Source organism: Gouania willdenowi, chromosome 1 (assembly GCF_900634775.1).
Source record: "Gouania willdenowi chromosome 1, fGouWil2.1, whole genome shotgun sequence".
Lineage (NCBI taxonomy): Eukaryota > Metazoa > Chordata > Actinopteri > Blenniiformes > Gobiesocidae > Gouania > Gouania willdenowi.
This window is the reverse complement of record NC_041044.1, coordinates 16,782,769-16,802,822: the sequence shown is the minus strand read 5'-3', so window position 1 is coordinate 16,802,822 and position 20,054 is coordinate 16,782,769. Positions and strand designations below refer to the sequence as shown.

Below are 20,054 nucleotides of genomic sequence, written 5' to 3'. Positions count from 1 at the left end.
AATAGATGTTATAAAAAAATAAAATAAAAAAGAAGACACTGCACACTACTTTACAGGCTGCATTTAAAAAAACATCTCATGGGTTGAAGTCAGAGTGGAAATAATAATTATTATTCAATTCAATGAATTTTTGCTGCAGGAAAAACCAAAGGAAACTGACTCTCATGTGTGTTTGCTTTTCAATTTAGACATTATTAATATCGTATTAGAGAGACAATTCTGTATTTTTCCCATTTCCTGTTCATCACATATAACCAGATAAAAAACAACAAGATTTAGAACACATTTGTTCTTCTCTTAAAGTTTAGAAAAAGGTTAAATCGAACAATGAAGTGTCATTGTGTTCCTGTGTTTTATTTGTTGTCACAGCTAAGGGCCGGACTGTGGGGTCTTCTTCTGCATGTGGGAGGAAGACCAGGTACACCCCTCACTGACTGCAGAGCTGCTCGTACTTTGGTCTACGTTGTAAAATATCCAGTGAAGAGCCGTTCACAGCGTGTCTTCAAACTTCAGCATCGGTCAAGGGTCAAAGAGCAAGACCCTACAGAAGAACCCGCTTGTCACGCCGATCCACTGACATCCTGTGGACATAAACCTGCCCGAATCGTTGTTATGTTTTATGGTACGATGGCACCGTTTTTAGAGCGTGTGACAAAAAAAAAGAAAAAAAACTAGGCTTATATTTCTTACCTACTTTTGGTCACCACGTTGTCTGATCACTTGTGTGTCTACACCCAGCAGGTGATACATTTATCAAGGGGTTTTAAACCAGCACTTCTGATGCTTTCAAATATGCAGGTTGCATCAAATTTGTTCTGTCAGTTTGATTTTTTGTAATACTGTAAAATAATTATTTTAGGATTCAGACTTCTATATTAAAGCATTTTTTAATTTAAATAATGTAACATTTTTAACAATGGACAAGCTGTCTTTTGTTTTCAGGCCTGTGTGTGTTGGATGCAAAAGGATTGTCTTCAAGATGCCAGTTGGTGGAGTAAAAAAATCCTATAAAATTGAGGTAATCTTGATTTTCAAATTTGAAAACAAAGAATCTATTTTAATCAATATAGTGATTGGCTCAAAGGCCAAATGTTTAATGCATAAGTTATGCTAGTGAATGTTGTAATGTTTTGCTCCTTGTGGGTGTCAAAAATGCTATTTTTGATGTAGAGCTAAAAAGTGATTCAGACAAACTGTTGATGGCTGCTATATTGTGTTCAAATGTATATCACAGGTGTATCAACCAGGTAGATACGAGAAAGGATAGGTCAATACTAAATATAAACCTCCAAAATGCCAGAAATGTAACAGTTTCAATAACCTTCATACCATGTGCACATCCTGGTTCATGGCAATAGCAGGTGGAAACCTTTCTGCGTCCCGAAGCGTCTTTGAAACCCCATACTGACTCAATTAGACCAATACAATAGAAGCATCATTTAACCAAGCAGACGCATTCTATAGAAGTCTGAAGCTCTAATGAGATTACTTCCTCTTGGATGGGATGAATTCACAAATGTCAATGTAAAGAAGGAGTGATTCCACATAACAAGCTCATTAGTGCACTTCAGGACGATGTTCAGTGCTGTTATAGCTCAGTGTGCAGTCCTGGGGCCTCAGAAGATAAGCAAGCTGCCAGTTACTGACAGTCATGTCAGACCTTTTTGAAATATTGTCTTAGCTGATTAAATCATGAGCACTTTGTAAAGGCAAAAAAGAAAAGCATTGTGAAAAATGTTTTTAACCCCAAAAAAATCAAATTTGATTGTCTCATGGAGAACAATATTTTTTATAATTACTAAGATTTTAGATCATCATGTTGAAATGAGAGATGGGGGTGGGGATAAAGGGGTTGCCGGTTAACATGAGACAATTCTGGAAGCCAAATGAACACTTCAGGTCGCATCCAGATGATTGACAGGTAAGGAAAAAATTTTCCCCCACTCCTGTTGTATAATGTCACGCTTTTACGCATTAAAAGTGTCGACGGCTTCCTGCCTGTGTTACTTTCTTCCTGCTTTTTTTTGCAGCAAGTGTTGTTTTTGGTGTGAATTATGGATTTAATTCTCCATATTTTTAAAGAATAGTTCCTCAATTGTGACGTAAATTACTCTACATAGTTTGTACTTGATTGTGATTGGTCTGACACTGCAATCCCCACCCATTTCACGAGAGCGTCTCAAGTAAAAGTGTTGATATCCTGCTTCGTAGTACAGGGGCTCTCTGACAGAGAATGTTTGGTTAGGTGAAGCCCGCTAACAGAGATATCCTGGATATACTTATCCAGCTTCATAGTACAGGCCCTTGAGCAGCAATTCCAACCTTACATCTGTTTGTGAGTAAATTATTTTCGATTCATTGATCTATGAGGCCTACACTGTCTTTATCTGATAAAGTGAAAAATAAGTATCATCTCCAGCAGCTTTAAATGGTTTCAATATGAGTCCGTTCCTTTTGAAATGAATTCAAAATGTCTAATGTTGATGATGACAGTTAACAGAGATCAAGGTGAACAGTGAGTATTTATCTAAGGCTCTGGTAGTTTTTTTGTTATGAATGGCTATAATGGAATTTGGTGTTGTGTGTGTATTTGAATGTGCACTAGATTTTACTGCAGCTTTTTGTTGAATCTAACTAAGCCCCTTTCTTCATTTGTGTTTTATCCCCCAACCCAATTCCCCAATTGTCATTTGCATGTGTTGTGTTTTTTTTTGCTGTGGATTTTGTTGTTGTTTTTCTAATTCATGTGTGTCCTACAGTCTTACATTTTGCTCTATTATTCTACGTTAGTATTTATTTTGTTCTTACTGTCTGCTTTTTGTGTTGCTGAAAATGTGAATTTCCCCTCTGGTGATCAGTAAAGGTTTATTCTATTTTATTCTATTCTATTATTTTCTATTTATACAGGAAATTGTGCACATTATCAGAAAGTAGTAACCCGGCCCTGAAATAACGTTGAAAATCTAATGTAAGTATCCAAAATCCATGTAGCACTAGATAAAAAACAAAATGACAGTTGTGTATTTAAGAACTTTGCAGATACTTAGTTTGCAATAATATCCAAGTTTAGAATTATCTAACTTCAAACAAATATTTTTACCAACCATATTCACAGTCCTCAACCTTACGCACATTAGTTTGCAAAAAAAACAAGTGACTTTTAAATGTGCTTTCACTTTCTGATTCAAGCCTTTGCCAGGTCTGATTAGGAACGACTTTGTGACACACTACATGTGAGTATTTAAGACGGCACAGAAATATGTAAAGGAACATGAGCGTTTGATCCAGAGAAGACTACAGCGTCCCTGTTCATAGTAATGAAAAACATGTCACCTCGCACAGCACTGTGGCCCATTCATGTGTTTTCACTTTGAGGACAGACACCAGCAGATGTCAGCGGCACGGTGAGGAGATTCATTTGCCTCTGGCTGCACTCATCAATCCGTTTGTTGATGTTTCTGATCCAAGTGTGTTCTGAAAAATAAAAAAAATATAGAGAAATTATTACCAGACTTGCTTTTAGCTTGAATTTTATCTTTTGTATCAGGACAAGGAATTGAAACACTGGAAACACAACTGATGGAAAGTGTGGTTTGAAAAGAGCAAAAAGCAAAAGGTACGAGGGCTTGAGACGGAGCATTAGAGCGAGCAGTGTCTCGCTTTCACACAGAGCTGTAATGAGAACCTGCTGGGGTTGAGCACTGGCCTTGAATCGGCTTACCTCCATCCCCAGCAAACTTCATGTGACACGGTATGGGTAATAGAGACTGTACAGTATCTGTGTTTGGAGATAAAAAGCCTCACAGTGGGTGATCTGGTCCTCATTATCCCTCTATGGAAGCCTGTCTTCATCCAAAGCCTTTGTTTCGGGACATTTCACATTGTAAGAGCCCTCTACGCCACGTGTTTTGCATGAGTGAAGTTTCAGCATATACATCCCCTAATACAGTGTGTGTATACAGAGCCAAAGTTCATCTCGAGCCTGTTTACAGCTGAGAAGGTCAGAATGTGACCTGCACCACGGTACAGTCCAGCCTGCCAACCTGCTGCTCAGCTGAAGGGAGTCACATTGCAGGTTAATGGGAAGCTCTCGCCCTAAAAAGGGTTTCTACAGGGACCCGAATAGAATGGAAGCACTTTGAAGGCAAAAGGGACAGAGTTACATATAAAAGCAGACCAAAACTATCCTCATTTACTCGTTCCTTCATTTCTAAAAGGTTGGAGAGAGAATTGGGTTTTTAAAGGCTCAGTGATCATGAATTACAAACTTCACAGTGAGCTGTAATGAAAGCTCTCTCGTCTGATGTGTTTTCTTTCCAAGTGAGGTAAGATAACGTTTCAGGGACTCTTTTACCCCCAACATCACATAAGACCGTGTCGAATCTACGATTAGTTTCTGTTAGACTGTTTTTGGAAACCTTTCCTTAAAATAATGATGAAAACTAACAAAATTATGACATGGCATTAAATTTAGCATTTTCTTTTTTTTTACAAAATGTTTATGCCACAATGTGGAGATTTTAAATTACCAAATCACCGCAACTTTTATCACAGCGGGCGCCACAAAAATTTGTTTTCCTGATCCGAGGGCCACATTATCAACATTTAGATATTTGACCAATCTAGGCATTCATGTAGAAAAGATCAAATAGTTTTTCTGTCATGTAGTGTATTTTTGCTGTAATATCATATTCTCTTATTTTGTGTGCTTTTATTGTCACTTAATGTGTTTTCAAAGTCCTTTTGTGTCTTTTTCTTTATTTGTGTGTGTGTTTGTGGAGTGATTTCTGTCGTCACTTTGGGTTTTCTGAGTAATTTGTTTTGTGTTTTTGTGTATTTTTCTGTCTATTTGTGTGATTTGGGAGTCATTTTGGGCCTTTACAAAATAAAATAGTTGCCCTTGTTCGATCTGAAGTGATTAAGCTGACGTTTCTTGGGTTTTTGTAAATTGATGGGTGTCTGTTGCACACTGAGGTGCTACAACGAAGGCACAATTTCATTTGTGGTCCTAAAATAATCAATTGAGGCTCAATTTTAAGTTTAGAATCACAAAGGCCTTTTATATTATTATGCATTCAACTGTGATCAGAAATACTAAATGTGAATGTCCTAAATTAAAATGTTCATGTAAGGATTAAGTTTGGTTTTTGTTTTGTTTTTTTGCTGGAAAAGGTTCTTATTCCTTTTCAGGCCCTGGAATGTAATTCTTTGCACCTTTTTCCCTTTTCAGGTTGTTGGTAACATGACATCTCTGCCTCAGATATGAGGAAAACCAAAAACATCTGTATATCAACAATCCACGAAGGAGGGGGAAAAAAAGAAGAAATTTAGGAAAAGTGACCCCCCCTTTTAGCAAGAAATTCCACACTTCTTACACATTTAGACATTTACCTTAAGTCTCTATGATGGAAAAAGAGATGGTTTTAGTCTGAGGAGAAGTAGGTGCAGCTTCTCTCAAACAGACTATGGCACATGAGGGTCTGAGAAGGGACAGGAGCCAGAGTTACACATGCGGCGGATTCGGTTTCACCCCTGGGTGCATTGAGTGGAGTTCTGCGTCTCAAACCATGCAGGGAGAACAATATTTCACCAAGTCAAACCTTGCCCGGAGGATTTGGCTGCGTCTACTGATGGAAAATGAGCACTTACTAAGCTGAGCTGAATGATCCCTCTTAGATCTCCAAAGCCTTTACAGACATTTTTAGGAGATCACTCTGGATATGGTTAAACTGGGTTGGATTTAAAGAGGCACAACCGTCCGACACATTTTATGACTTCCATGAAAGAGAGAAGATAAAAGAGGGAGTGAGGCAGTCAAGATAAACGACCAGTAATAAAATGATTAGCCAAAATAAGAAAGAAAATACGTATTCTCAGACCTACAACAACAGCAGGAGAGACTGGGTTTTCTTTTTGGACACAGTTTGGTCTTTACGCACAGTAGGATACTCTGACTCCTCCCAGACCTGACGGGAAGAAAACCTCTAGTTACAGTAGCAGCTGGACGCTGACATTCACTCCATGCACCCCGACGGAGGCGCAACTATACCTAAATGCGTCTCGTTTAGTAACTTGCACCAAAATGAGAGCCATCATTTCTACAGTGACACTGATGTGGGTCGTAAGCTTCCCCTGTCTGGAAGCCATCCACGGACTCTACTTCGGCCAGCATGACTTATTTTACAAAAAGAACAACTGCAAGCCCATTCCAGCCAATCTGCTGCTGTGTCACGACATTGAGTACACGGAGATGCGCCTCCCGAACCTGCTCGGGCACGAAACCATGAACGAAGTTCTGCAGCAAGCTTCATCCTGGATCCCACTGGTTCAGAAGCAATGTCACCCAGACACAAGAAAGTTTCTGTGCTCTCTCTTCGCTCCGGTGTGCTTGGATGACTTGGACGAGCCCATCCAGCCCTGCAGGTCTCTGTGTGAGAACGTAAAGCGCGGCTGTGCGCCCATCATGTCCGCATTTGGCTTTCCCTGGCCCACCATGCTGGACTGCGAGCGTTTCCCACTGGACAACGACCTGTGCATTCCTCCTGCAAGCATCGACAACCTTGTGCCCGTCACCAAAGAAGGTAAGATGAAAACTGAGGTTAAAAAGCCCGTGCGTAAATGTAGAGACTGATGCGCGCATGAGAACCAAACTCGCTTCATGCAGTTCGTGCGTGATTTGCGAGATTCTTCCTATCGAATCACCTAATCTGCATTTATCAGACATCCTCATTTCCTTACTTTTTTTTACTTTAAATAACTGTATTTCAGCTTTAAATACATTCATTTGTAAAATGTGTGAAATAAATTACTTTTAAAGCCAAAAAGTAAAATTGTTGCATGTAAGTATAACCTGCAATACACTCATAAACATGAGTGTATAGCAGGTTATACTTACATGCAACAATTTACATGCAAAAAAAAAAAAAAATCTGAAACCAATAGGCTACACTAAACATTAGACCACCTTGACAATGCGTGTTTTATGATGGGATGTCAATGGTTCTGCAGCTAATTTACAGTGTCTTTATCTAAAGTCTTTATGTGTCAAACTTGCGGCCCGGGGGCCAAATCCGACCCTTTCGGAGTATCAAATTCAGGCCGCAAGAGAAAGTACAAAACATGAGTCATTGTGCAAATGAAACTCAGCAGTATTTGCAGGCGCTCACAGTTTGTCCAGTGCTTATATTGCATAATTGCAGTAATTTTTAATGCTAAACTGTTGAAAAAACTTCTTACAAGACCTTCATTTTCCCGCAAATTATTACATAACATTTCCATTTATTAAATAGAAATTGGTCACAAATTGTAGGGAATTCAAAATGAAGATCCTGTTGGGACTGATATCTATCACATATTGATTGGATATAGTTTCAGACTCAGTTTCTTACATATTTTGTATTTTATGTATAGGTAGAAGTGCAAACTATGGGCAAAATAACTTGTTTTTCCACATAAAATATGTCGGAAAACTAAAATGAGTGTGACCGCCCTGATTTAAAGCTCATTCTGTTGGTTTTAGTCCCCAGGGTTTGCAATGCTTGCAAAGAAACAGACGAAAATGACAATGAGATTGTGGACAACCTTTGTAAGAACGACTTTGGTAAGTATAGACCTACACACACACACACACACACACACTGATTCTAATAACAGTTCCCAAGATAAGGAGCAGGGACCCTGTAGGGTCTACAAAGAATGAAAATACCTGCATGGGGGAATATCTGCAGCTGCGCATGTGTGTGTCTTGTACTCCATTTAAATGTATTTTTGGTTGAAATCAACATCAACTTCATTCATTCTCTCTCCGAAGCTTTAAAAATCAAAGTGAAAGAGATCACCTACGTCAACGGTGACACCAAAATCGTGCCGGAGAACAAGAGCAAGACCATCTACATGATGAACGGCGTGACTGAGCGCGACCTGAGGAAGACCGTGCTGTGGCTGAGGGACGGCCTGCAGTGCATCTGTGAGGAGATGAACGACATTAATGCTGCGTATCTGGTCATGGGTCAGAAGATCGAGGGCCAGCTGGTCATCACCTCTCTGAAGCGCTGGCAGAAGGGCCAGAGGGAGTTCAAGAGGATTTCACGCAGCATCCGAAAGCTGCAGTGCTAGAAGACTAAAGATGCTGCTGGTGTTATTGTGGAGAAGGATGTTCAGCTAAACCCCTTTTGCTAATGTGTTTTAGTCCAAACACACACAGTTATATATTCCTCTTTAGCACACTGCATTAGAATCGTGTCACTTTTTCTGAATTGTGAAAATGAGAAAACGATATTAGAGTGCTAATAAATAACATGTACAGATATATAAATGATCAACACTTTGATAGTAGTTTTATTTTTTAGATTCAAAATGATTTTTCAGGTTTGAAATGTACGTATCAATTCAGTTTGATCTCCTTGATCAATAGTTCCCAAACATTTCACACTCCCTTCAGACATTTATTTTCTCCCTGAATTTGACCTATCCTGTTGAGTAATAATATCTAATTAAAAAAAAGAATAATAATCTGTAAGCACACAAAAAAATACAGTATCTTATTCAGAATTATCACTTGATTTATTTAATAAATCAGCCTACTGGCATTTTCAGTGAGAAACAACAACTTTTATTTTGGAAATAGAAATCTACCAAACATTTGCTGATTGAATATATAGTATAGTAATACAACATATTCATCACCCTGAAACTTTATACAACGAGCTACATCTTTAATGGGAAGGGTGAGGCAGAGAGGATGCAATGTTTGGCTGAATTTGAGAGTTCGAGTCTTAAATCATTCTCCGCGCTAAGTCTTGCTCTATATTTTGTTTTCATGTTTGTCAAAGCTGAAAATCCACTTTCACACTACGTGTTATAGCAGAGGGCATCAAGTCCTTTTGGCTAGCGCAAAGCAATGTAACTCTCACCATATTTTTGCTTTTTTATTGTTTTCTGTCACCACTAGAGGGCAGTCTCACATAGGTCAATGTGTTATTTGTGGCAATGCATGGAGGCTCCTGACTGCTGCTCTACTTATGTTATAGTTTCCAATGTTGTTGCGCTGTTTGTATTATTTTTTTTATTTTTTTTTTACGAAACCCAGGACAATTTGCTTACCCCACTTTGGGAACCTAGGTCCTAGATTACATTCATTGTTGCAGTTGCTGCCCCCTAGCGGTCATAATGAAAACATCCATAGCAGTGGCTATAGATCGGCCTTGCCCTCACCTCCTCAGCTGCAGTAATCGCACTCAGCTGCTGTTGGAGGTGCAGGGGAATAACTTATGACATGGTCCGAGTGATAACAAGCAGCGCTTTGACCTCAGGAAATAGAAATGACTGACGATTCTAATCACAGCCAGATGTTGCAGTTTGATGCTGCAGACAGGATGAGGTCTGACTGACTTTTAACAGGTTTTTTTCTTCTTCTGTCTAACCTCATCAGAAGCTTAAATGTTCTGCATTGTGATTAATCACTTCTTTTTTTGCATGGCCTATTGTGAGTAAAGCAGTTTTCTCCATGTGTGCAAAGTGTGAAGTTCAAGATGTGTTTATGTATCTTGTTTGTTTTCTGAAGCTAAAAACCAAAGTGAGAAATAGCTGGCTATATTCTCTTCCTCTTCTATGTTTTCCTTTTCCACCTTTAAACATTTTGTACCAGAGCCTCTACATGTGATCCTCAGGGATCTGTTCTTGGACCTCTTCTGTTTAGCCTTTATATGCTTCCTTTAGGACAAATTTTACAGAACTGTAAGGTTGATTATCAGAGCTACGCAGATGACACACAACAATATCTATCACTGAACCCAGATGACCATGGTCCCATTGAGGTGTTGTGTGACTGTTTAGAAAAAGTAAACTGCTGGATGAGTGAAAACTTCCTTCAACTAAACCATGACAAGATGGAGGTGATTGTCTTTGGTAACAAGGAAAAGAGGACTGCTGTCAGCAATTATCTTGAGTCTCGATCTTTAAAAGCTAAAGACCAAGTCAAAAACCTTGGTCTTCTGATTGACTCAGATCTTACATTCAGCAGTCAGATCAAATCTATCACAAAAACAGCTTCTACCACCTAAAGAACATCTCCAGAGTGAAAGGTTTAATGACTCAGAAAGATCAGGAGAAACTGGTCCATGCTTTTATATCCAGCAGACTGGACTATTGTAATGGTCTTCTGACAGGAATCCCCCAAAAGAGCATCAAACAGCTACAGCTGGTTCAGAACGCTGCAGCTCGGTTCTTAACCAGAACAAAGAGGTCAAAACACATTACTCCAGTTTTAAAGTCTTTACACTAACTCCCAGTCAGCCTCAGAATAGACTTTAAAGTTCTGCTGCTGGTGTATAAATCTGTGAATGGGTTTGGTCCAGAATACATCAGTGACATGTTAGTCAGGTATGAACCCAGCAGGTCTCTCAGATCTATGGACACAGATCAGATAGTGGAGCCCAGAGTTCACAGTAAACATGGTGATGCTGCTTTTAGTTGTTATGCAGCAAAGAAGTGGAACAAACTGCCAGCAGAGCTGAAGTCAGCATCACATGTGAACATTTTTAAATCAAAGTTGAAGGCACTTTTTTTCTCTACTGCATATGATTGAGAGAGAGATTTTTGGTCATGTTGTTGACGTCATGATGATTTTACTGATGATTTTAATTGATTTTACTGATGATTTTAAATGTTCTTATTGATTTTAAACAATTGAATGTTTTATCATGTAAAGCACATTGAGTTGCCTTGAGTATGAAATGCGCTATACAAATAAATTTGCCTTGCCTTGAAACAAATATTTTTCTACTTCCAATTTTATACTTGATGCAAACGTACGTGTTTGAAGATTTGCATCTTCATCTGTATCACCATTTATGACTGGCTGACCTGTGATCCCTGCTTTATTAGTCATTTGAAGAGCCCAAGCAGTCCATTTGTTGTGTGTAAATAAATAAAGCTGTTATTCTTGTATAGATGTTTTAGCAATTAAATTCTCCTGAGTAAAGGCGGAAGATGAGTTTGTTCATTGTTTTGTAGCATAAAAACTGTATTATAAAAAAGGAAGGGGTTGTCTTTTGAAAAAATAAACCAGCAGAAATGGCGAAAAGCTGCCACCTAGCGGAGGAGATGAAGAATGCCTCGCAAAAATATTCAATAGAAATTTTTCTAAAGACAATTAGTCTCAGAAGTCTGTCAAATTTAAATTGGAAATACAATTGTTAAAAAAAAAAAAAAAAAAGAGAGATTAAGTTAGGTGGCCAGAGTGGCCCCATAAATCTAATGTTTCTATATTTACCTTTTATTAACCAGATAAATATAGCGATATGATTATATACTTTTACTAGCCGCACAGTAAAATTATAGGATCTATTAGCAACCTCCTCAAGCCCATAGGTCATTTGGTCGTTTTCATGCATATTACCAGTGTTTGGAATAACAGCGTTTAAAATAACGGCGTTAGGTAACGGCGTTTGTTTTTCAGTAACGCGGTAATCTAGCTAATTACTTTTTACGCCGTTATCGTTACTGAACGTTAAATGCGGTGCGTTACATGCATTGATTGAATAAACTTTTATTTAGGTTAAATTAGGGGGCCACATCCCGGCGGGGCGGTCTGGCTTGGCCTCTGGAGGGGGCCCTGGCTTTAAAGAACTGAAGCTCGTGGCGCGGGCGGCATCAGCATCTGGGGCGCCCGGGGGGGCTAGGTTGGGGTGCCTGGGGACCGGCGGGGGGACTCCCAGCGGCCCCCTGGTGCCTTATGCAGCTTTGGGTGTGGTCGTTCGCCCTGGGCGGGCTGCTCCTGGTGCTGCATCCATTCCGGGTCCTCCTGGCCTGGGGTTGGGTCCTTGCTGGCTCTGGGCTCACCGGCGGGGGCCCGCCGGCTGCCCGTTCGGCGTGGCTCTGGTCGTCTGCTGGGCGTGGGCTTTGGCTCCTCCGCTGGGGTCTCGGGCGGGGGGCTCTCTGGGCCCTCCCCTCGGGGGGCTGGGCGCGGGGGTGTGGGTGGTGGTGGGGGGGGGGGGGGCTGGGGGCCTGGGGGTTGGGGGTTGGAGTCGGGGGCGTGGTGCGCTGGGTCCTTGGCTCCTTCGGGGCTTTTCGGGTGTGTATGGGGGGGGCAATGGCAGCCTCTCGGCTTGGGACCTTGGGGCGTTCGGGGGGCTGCTTGGCCGTGGGGTGGTCGCCGGGGGCCCCTAGATCTCTCGCTCTTTCTGCTGGCCCGACTGCTTCTTCGGGCCCGGGGGCGGCTTATGGGTTTTGCAGTAGCGGCTCTTGGAATCACATTTGTCATGGACGCACTGGCCTCGGGCTGTGGGATAACACTCATACTGGGCTCAACCATAGACACGTTGTTCCCAAATACCTGTTTTATGTAACTTCCACTCACTTCCTCCTCTGCTCACAGCCACCATCATTATTCCTAAGCCGCACACTGGTCACCAGACTGGCTTGATAACACAACAATAAGCACAATATACACAACCACAATTTCACATCACATCACTTGAAACTTATTGATTATTCCCCACCCATTCGTTTTCCTATCTTGTATCCCTCCTCCCTGTTAACTCCCCCCCCCCACCCCCCTCACCCTGGTGTAACACTGCCCTCTCTCTTTTACATCCTCCCTTTAATAAAGTATTTACCCTTCCCTAGGGAGGGCTGGTGATGGTCACAATTATGCAATGAAATAAATTCATTTATTTAATTGCAATAATAAAATATGCATTGCTGTTAAAAGATTGCACTTCTTGTAGTGTTAACCTTCAACAGCATGTGCAAACAAGGTAAAAAAAAAAAAAAATAAATAAAAAAAAAAAAAAAAAAAAAAAAAATAAAGAATAAACTTTTATCCGAAAGCATCCCAGGCTTCTTACTCAGCTGTAGTGAGGAGGTGAGTTAAAAACAAGTTGAGCGATTATGATTGGCTTAGGCGACGTCATGTTTCATGATGGCCAATCAGAGCCAGTGTTTTTACACATGTACCAGCAAGAGGAGGCGGGTTAAAAACAAGGTGAGCGATTATGATTGGCTAAGGCGACGCGCGCGACACACACGCGCGAAACATACGCTCGAAACACACGCGCGACACACACACTACAGATTTGATGAAGCAGCAGAGATGGTGAGCGTGGAGCAGTCTGATGAAAAGCTGTCAATTTTTAAGGTGACGATACAAACACTACTTTAAATTAATTGTGGTCAAAGACAAGAACGTGTATCCAGGAGTGAAGACTTCGTCGACATCCATTGTAAACAACTCGAATTTAATGAAACACCTCACAACGACACACGGATCGAAAACAATCTGAATTCTTTGTCATATAGCAATTTTTTTTTTTTTAACAGTAACACAAATAGGTACTTTACTTGGTAATGAGTTACTTTTATTATAGAGTAATTCAGTTACTAACCGTTACTTTTTGGAACTAGTGAGTAACTATCGCTAATTACTTTTTTAAAGTAACGTTCCCAACACTGGTTATTACACTTGTGATATACCTTCTTTGTACACGTTTGCTATATATTATTCAAAATACCACTAAAATTAAGTAGAACAGTAAAAGCAATGGATATGGAGTCATTAAGTTTTTGTGGAGAAAAAAGAAAGCTTATATATTATTGCAAGAATGCTAGTATATTTTCCAGTGTACATAACTTACAGTAGAGGTCCAACAAGATAGATTGTACCCAGGGCCCAAAATGTGGCGCTATCTACTTCAGTTACAAATATAGTTGACTAAAATATACAGAATAAGAGTTCATGCATTTAATATTATATATATATATATATATATATATATATATATATATATATATATATATATATATACATATGTGCGAGAGTTGTTGACATTTTTAGCAATAATTTCAGAAAAAGTATTGCTGCCTCGCTTTGAACAAACCATTTTATTTACACAGACTTATTTTGTACAGTTCTAGATGAATTTGGAGTTTTGTTGATCTCCATTTACGCTCAGCTCTTTTACAGTCAGCTTTCAAATTCTGCATTATCTCAGTCGTCCTCCAAGGTGTTTTCTGTGTTTGGTTTTCTCTTAGTTTTGATTGGAGCCACCACATCTATGACATTACAGACTTTTGCATTAAACTCATCCAAAAGATTATCAACTGTCTCCGCACTCAAGGTTGGTGTCATTGCTATGGCTTCCATAAACTGTGCAAGTGTTGTCATTTATGTAGCTTTTCTTTAAACACACAGAAGTATGGGAAACAGATGTTAGTCTCTAAGTAAAAAAAGACACAGAAATGATCAGATAGAGCTAAGTCTCTTACATCAACAGCAGAGACATCAACACCCGTAGAGATAATCAGATCCAAAGTGTGATCTTGAGTGTGTGTCGAACCAGTCACATGTTGTATAAGACCAAAAGTGTCCATTAAAGCATATAGTTCTTTGGCAGTATTGTCCATGTTAATGTCTACATTAATATTAAAGTCATCTCTTATTATTAAAAAGTTGTATTCCGTGCATACAACTGACAGCAGTTCAGCAAACTCATCCATGAATTCTTCAGAATATTTTGGGGGTCTATAAACAACTAAAAACAGAACTCTTGAATCACCCTTCAGTAAGAATGACATATATTCAAAGGAGATAAAATCACCAAATGTTATTTCTTTGCATTGAAATATTGATTTAAAAATGGCAGCAACTCCACCACCTTTCCTGTAAGTACGACACTTATTGAAATAAATAAAGTCTTGTGGTGCACTTTCATTGAGAATAGTATTACTGATACCATCATTCAACCATGTTTCATTAAGAAGTAAAAAGTCCAAGTGATGTGTCAAAATAAAATAATTAATTAGCAGTAATTTGTTAACAAGAGATCTAACATTAAGAAGAGCTCATTTTAAAGACTTTACTGGAGACACTGGTGGACACTTTGGATGACATGTTATAGTAGTCAAATGTTTATCTCTATTAAGCTTTTTGTTTTTCTTTAAGTAAAAATACAGATCTATCTCTCTTTATTTGGGACTACCTGTGTGGTTATAAAGCACAATATAAATCAAGTCCATTTACCATTTACCACTTGAGTTCTGATTGGATTTTGTCCCATGTAAGAAAGTATAGTTTCATTTTTATTAGTCCACAAAAATATCAATACATTTTGATTTAGTTTTCATTCACATGTATTTTTGTATTTAGTCATATCATAGTGTAGTTACTGTCACCTTAAAAAAAAAAAAAAAAAAAAAAACGATGACTGAAACTATGCTGAAAATGTTTAGTCATCAAAGCTGACACTGGGCAGCATGTGCTGTTGGCAGTTAGCAATGTGGTGATTAGACTTTAAAATGCATCACTGTAACTTCACAGCTTTGATTGTGGTTATAAATATCTGTATTATATTTTATTATTATTATTGATCTTATTTTATTTTTTTACAACTGTAATGTGTACACTTGTATTTAATCCGTATTTAATTAACAATCATGTATGTTTCCTTTTCTCTTTCTTTCTTTGTTTAGTGTTTATTCTTTTTATTTGTAATATTTTTTTTGAGCGTATGTTAATGCAAGTAATTTCCCTCTGGGAAAAATAAAGTACTTCTGATTCTGATTACTAAAAAAACCAATGGACGGATTTTGATGAAGTTTTCGAGAAATATCAAAAATAGGATAAGGAACAAGTAATTAGGTTTTTTTGGGATGATCCAGAAAAATATACTGATTTCGTATCAGTTTGAAAAATCGATAAAACCCTATGTTCAGCTCTTTGAAGCTGGTTCTACAACACCTCCTGCTGGTGACTTTGTGCATCCATGATCTAGTCATAGGTTCAGTTTCACTCCTTTCATACAACTGCACAGCCACATGCTAAACATTCCGACCATGATCAGTATCACCAATCTAGATAACTGCACATCTGAGAAAAAAGATGTTTAGTCTGAGCTCTTTGAGTGCTTTCTATGCATGTTTCAATGAGAAAACTGCTGTACAGTATGATCATTTTGACTGAATGACCACCCCTTTAACTGGAGTCCAACAGAGCAGATAATCTATGACAACATTTATCATCCCATAAATGTTGGAAGCCAAATAATCAATGTTAACAGACTCCTGCAGACCATGTGAGAGCAGATGATTCGGATTAACCCAACAGTTGTCTGGTCATCATAAATTAATCTCATCAAACTCTTTCAAATCCAGGATATTTGTGTTAAGGCTTTTTTAAAAAGTCGTATTAAAAAACAATAATAATAATAATAATAGATCTAATCCCAATGCGCTGAGATTTTTGCTCTTTTGATAAATTTACGATGATGACAAAATGTTCATTTGCTACATCATATACTCCACACTCATGAAGATGACGATGATATCCATTCATCGTCATCATCATAGTGGTTCCTTTTCACAAGATATTACACACTGCTAAAGAGTAAACATAGTTCATGCAGGGGAAACAATTCTGATTCATTTAGATAGATAAAATTAGATAAGCACACACCAGATTGGCCACGAGGTCTGAGAAGCTGCGTCTATATTTAGGTTTGTAGGGGATTGCAGATGACGTACAGAGCCACAGAACAGTGTACAGTACAAATATTGAACATGCAGGGTCCAACTGAAACCTACGTGTTCTGGCTCTTATCTCAGTGGGTTAACAGGTTCTCCCACCAGGTGGAGAGTCCCAGGTATTTCTGAGTCACTCTATGACACATAGGCGTGTCACCAGAATGTCCTTAATCCAAGAGTACGAGAATAAAGCATGTAATAGTTACACAGGAATGTGTGTGTCAGAATGACAAGGCTCAGACTATGGAATATTTGTGGACTGGTAAACAAAAAGTTTAAGGTCATATGGTCACATGTATTAGCTGAAACTCCGTCTCTGATGATCTCACAATAAATCAAATATTTTACCTGCGTGGGAAATATTATCTGTCGGTCTGTTAGGTCTGTGATCAGGCTCAGAACTTCAAAGTGCAACCACTTGAAGTTCTGTGGTTACACTGAACCTAACAAGGAAATTCTCAAGTGCAGTTTCAGATGAAATAAATGTCGGATCTTCCTATCCCTGTGAAGCAGAATTCACCAACTTTAATAATTTTATCATTATTTTTGGAGCTGATATGAATTCCAAAAATAATAACACAATAAAAAAAACATTATTTCTTTACTATAATCATCAGACATTACATTATTTTACATAGAATTACTATTGCAACAACACATCATGAGTATTCACGTTTGTGAATTCTGCTTCATAATGATAGGAAGATCCAACATTTATTTCATCTGAAACTGCACTTAACAAGAATTTCCTTAACAAGGAAGCTGATATGAACTCCAAAAATAATAATAATAATAAAAAAAATTATTTACTATAATCATCAGACATGACATCATTTTAAAAATGAAAACTATTATTAACAATTATGTGTCAATAAATACCCTACTAGAATAGAGTCATTTTTATTACTGTGTATCTCAAACTATGGGTTGTGGACCACTTTACGTCTTAAACCGTTATGACGTTGATATACTGCCCAAAGCCATATATGTATGGAAGCCCAAAAGAGTCATAATTAAATAAATAAAAACAACATTTTGAAATAACTACCATTTTGATAAATAACAGACAGGCCATTAAATTGTTAAATAAGGTAATATTATTATGAAATATGTTTTGCTTTTCTTAAATATCTATTTCCACAATGGCCTTTTTATTTCATAATGTAGTTTTCCACAATGGCCTTTTTATTTCATAATGTAGTTTTCCACAATGGCCTTTTTATTTCATAATGTCGTTTTTCTGCAGAATGACTTTGGTCTGTCAATCAAAGAACATAAGGCAGAGCCAGTGGAGTGATTGGCTGATCCTTTACACAGACATGAGCAGCAGCACTTACCAGAGACTTATCACTAATGCTGAGAAGCCTGAGCGCCACAAGTGCATCACACGTTAGAGTAACTTAGTCTCATTCTCAACTATTCACATATTGACCATCGGTCTGGACCCCTTAGCGTCAGTGTTCGACGGACGGGGTAACCTTTTGGTGTTTGTTTTCGACACTAAGGGTCCGTGTTTCACCCACAAGCAATGAAAAACATGGCGGACACGTATATTTTAATAGCAAATTGCCTTATTTCAAAATAGATTGTGGCTTTAGAAATTTTTTTGATGACATTTCTAGTGAGACACACATCTGCTCCACTGACACGCACGCACATGCACCCGCAAAGAACGGCCATGACCGATGTCCAGGAAAACTAATCGATCTTAAAGGATCAAGCCGAGGTCCAACCCACTAGCTTTGATTGACAGAAAGAAGTCATTCTGCTGAAAAACGACATTATGAAATAAAAAGACCATTGTGGAAATAGATATTTAAGAATAATAAAACGTATTTCATAATAATATTACCTTATTGAACAACTGAATGGCCATATTATATATTTGTCTGTTATTTATCAAATGGGTTTTTATTTCAAAATGTTGTTTTTATTTTTTTAATTATGACTCTTGAAATCTGAAGGGATTTTATTCACCAGGTACAGTTTAGAACAGTACAAGGAATTTGTATCAACACACTGCGGCTGCCATTTTTGGCACCATCATGTTTAGATGAGAAGTGGAATAAGAACAGGAGGAGAAAGAGGGCGTGAGGGGAAAAAGGCAGGTCTTAGACTGAACTTTCAATGGGGAGTACACTGGAGGTTAACACTAGGAAAAAAACCACCTCGACACAAGACAGAAGACGAAAAAAGACAGTCACAAAACATAGCACGTGGGCAGCTGGGGGTGGGTGGTGGGTTTGGGGGAGGGGTTGTAGGGGGCGATTTCCAGCCATTCGGGGGCGCAGGCATCTTGCAGCTCAGGGGGGGGGGCGGGTGGGTGTAGGCGTAGACAAAATAACCCTGTGCTTCGCTCTGATACAGTCAGATGACGTGTGACAACCATGGCAGGTCTGGTTCAGAAGACAGAAAGTCCAGGTGGCATTAAGGGGAGTGGAGGGGGTGGGGAGAGGGGGTGGGGACGGAGCGTCAGATCTGCACATTTATCTATGGTGAGAATAGAGTCACATTATGAGCTGGCGTGTGGGGGGGGCGGGCAATAGTGATAAGACAATTTGTTTTCATTTCAGGCTAGCAGTGATGTTGGTAGCCTTGAAGTCTTTGTCTCTTTGCAGTAAATCCAATATTGTGGCCTCAGACTGACAGCCGAGCATTCAGCTTCTCCAAGTTGGATTCTATTCCACATAGACGATCCAATATTGCCTCCTGCTTACCTTTAAGTTCATTCATCGTATGAGTCTGAGTGCTGATTGCTCTGCCTCATCCTTTAGAAATGACTGGCAGGCAGCCTTCCCAAAACAGCTGCCAACATAACACAGACTGCCAGCTCCAATCAACAGCATCCCTACTACCATAAATCCAATCATGTAGATGTCCTCCATGTCTTCCATGGAAAGCGTGGACAGACACACAACCTTCCACTTGTCCCAGGAATCCATTGTGAATCCGGGAGCAAATGATCAGTCTGGACACGTGGGCTCACCCCGGCCCAGCCTTTTTCTTGAAAAAATTTGGTTGATAGCATTAAGTGACCAGCAGACCAATTCCATGATTTTGATTTTGGATAAATGCAGAGTGAGTCTCCTGTTGATCCATAAGACAGAAGACAGCAGTGTGGTTGATGATACATTGCTAGCATTGAATTTATTAACCCACCTATTATCCTTGGGGTCAATTTGACCCTATTCAATGTTTATTATTTAAAAAGAATAATAGTTGACAATTTTTTTGCTTCATATTTCATGACTTTTCCTAATTTGAGTACAGAATTGATTATGCATAAAAATTTTCATGATGATATTTTTTCAATGTGCTGAACACATATTGTACGCATTGGTGTTCCTCTGGGGTCAATTTAACCTCAAGCTGTTTTAGCTTGATTTAGACCTATGATAGCTAGCTTTTAATTTATTCAAAAATGAATGCTAAGCACCAACATTAGAATTTTGTTTCTGTTTTGTTTTTTGGGGGGTTTATATATGTGTGTTTTTTTTTTTGTTTGTTTGTTTGTTTGTTTTTGTTTTCCTTTTTTG

The 20,054-nt window shown here is 38.9% G+C and overlaps 2 protein-coding genes across 2 annotated transcripts in view; one reads left to right on the top strand and one right to left on the bottom strand.

Moving 5' to 3' along the window:
• The window catches only part of LOC114461451 (uncharacterized), a 67,673-nt gene extending 64,213 nt beyond the window's left edge, over positions 1 to 3,460 (bottom strand). The window contains exon 1 of the mRNA XM_028443537.1: positions 3,334 to 3,460. Within this exon, the coding sequence (XP_028299338.1) occupies positions 3,334 to 3,359 (26 nt within the window). The 5' untranslated portion in view covers positions 3,360 to 3,460. The remainder of the gene's footprint in view (positions 1 to 3,333) is intronic.
• Positions 3,461 to 5,573: 2,113 nt separating this feature from the next.
• Positions 5,574 to 8,535, top strand: sfrp2 (secreted frizzled-related protein 2). Its single transcript, XM_028451210.1, has 3 exons — positions 5,574 to 6,581; positions 7,520 to 7,600; positions 7,811 to 8,535. Exons 1-3 carry the CDS (start codon positions 6,083 to 6,085, stop codon positions 8,113 to 8,115), a joined length of 885 nt encoding a protein of 294 aa, XP_028307011.1. The 5' UTR covers positions 5,574 to 6,082; the 3' UTR covers positions 8,116 to 8,535.
• The last annotated feature ends 11,519 nt before the right edge of the window (positions 8,536 to 20,054 follow it).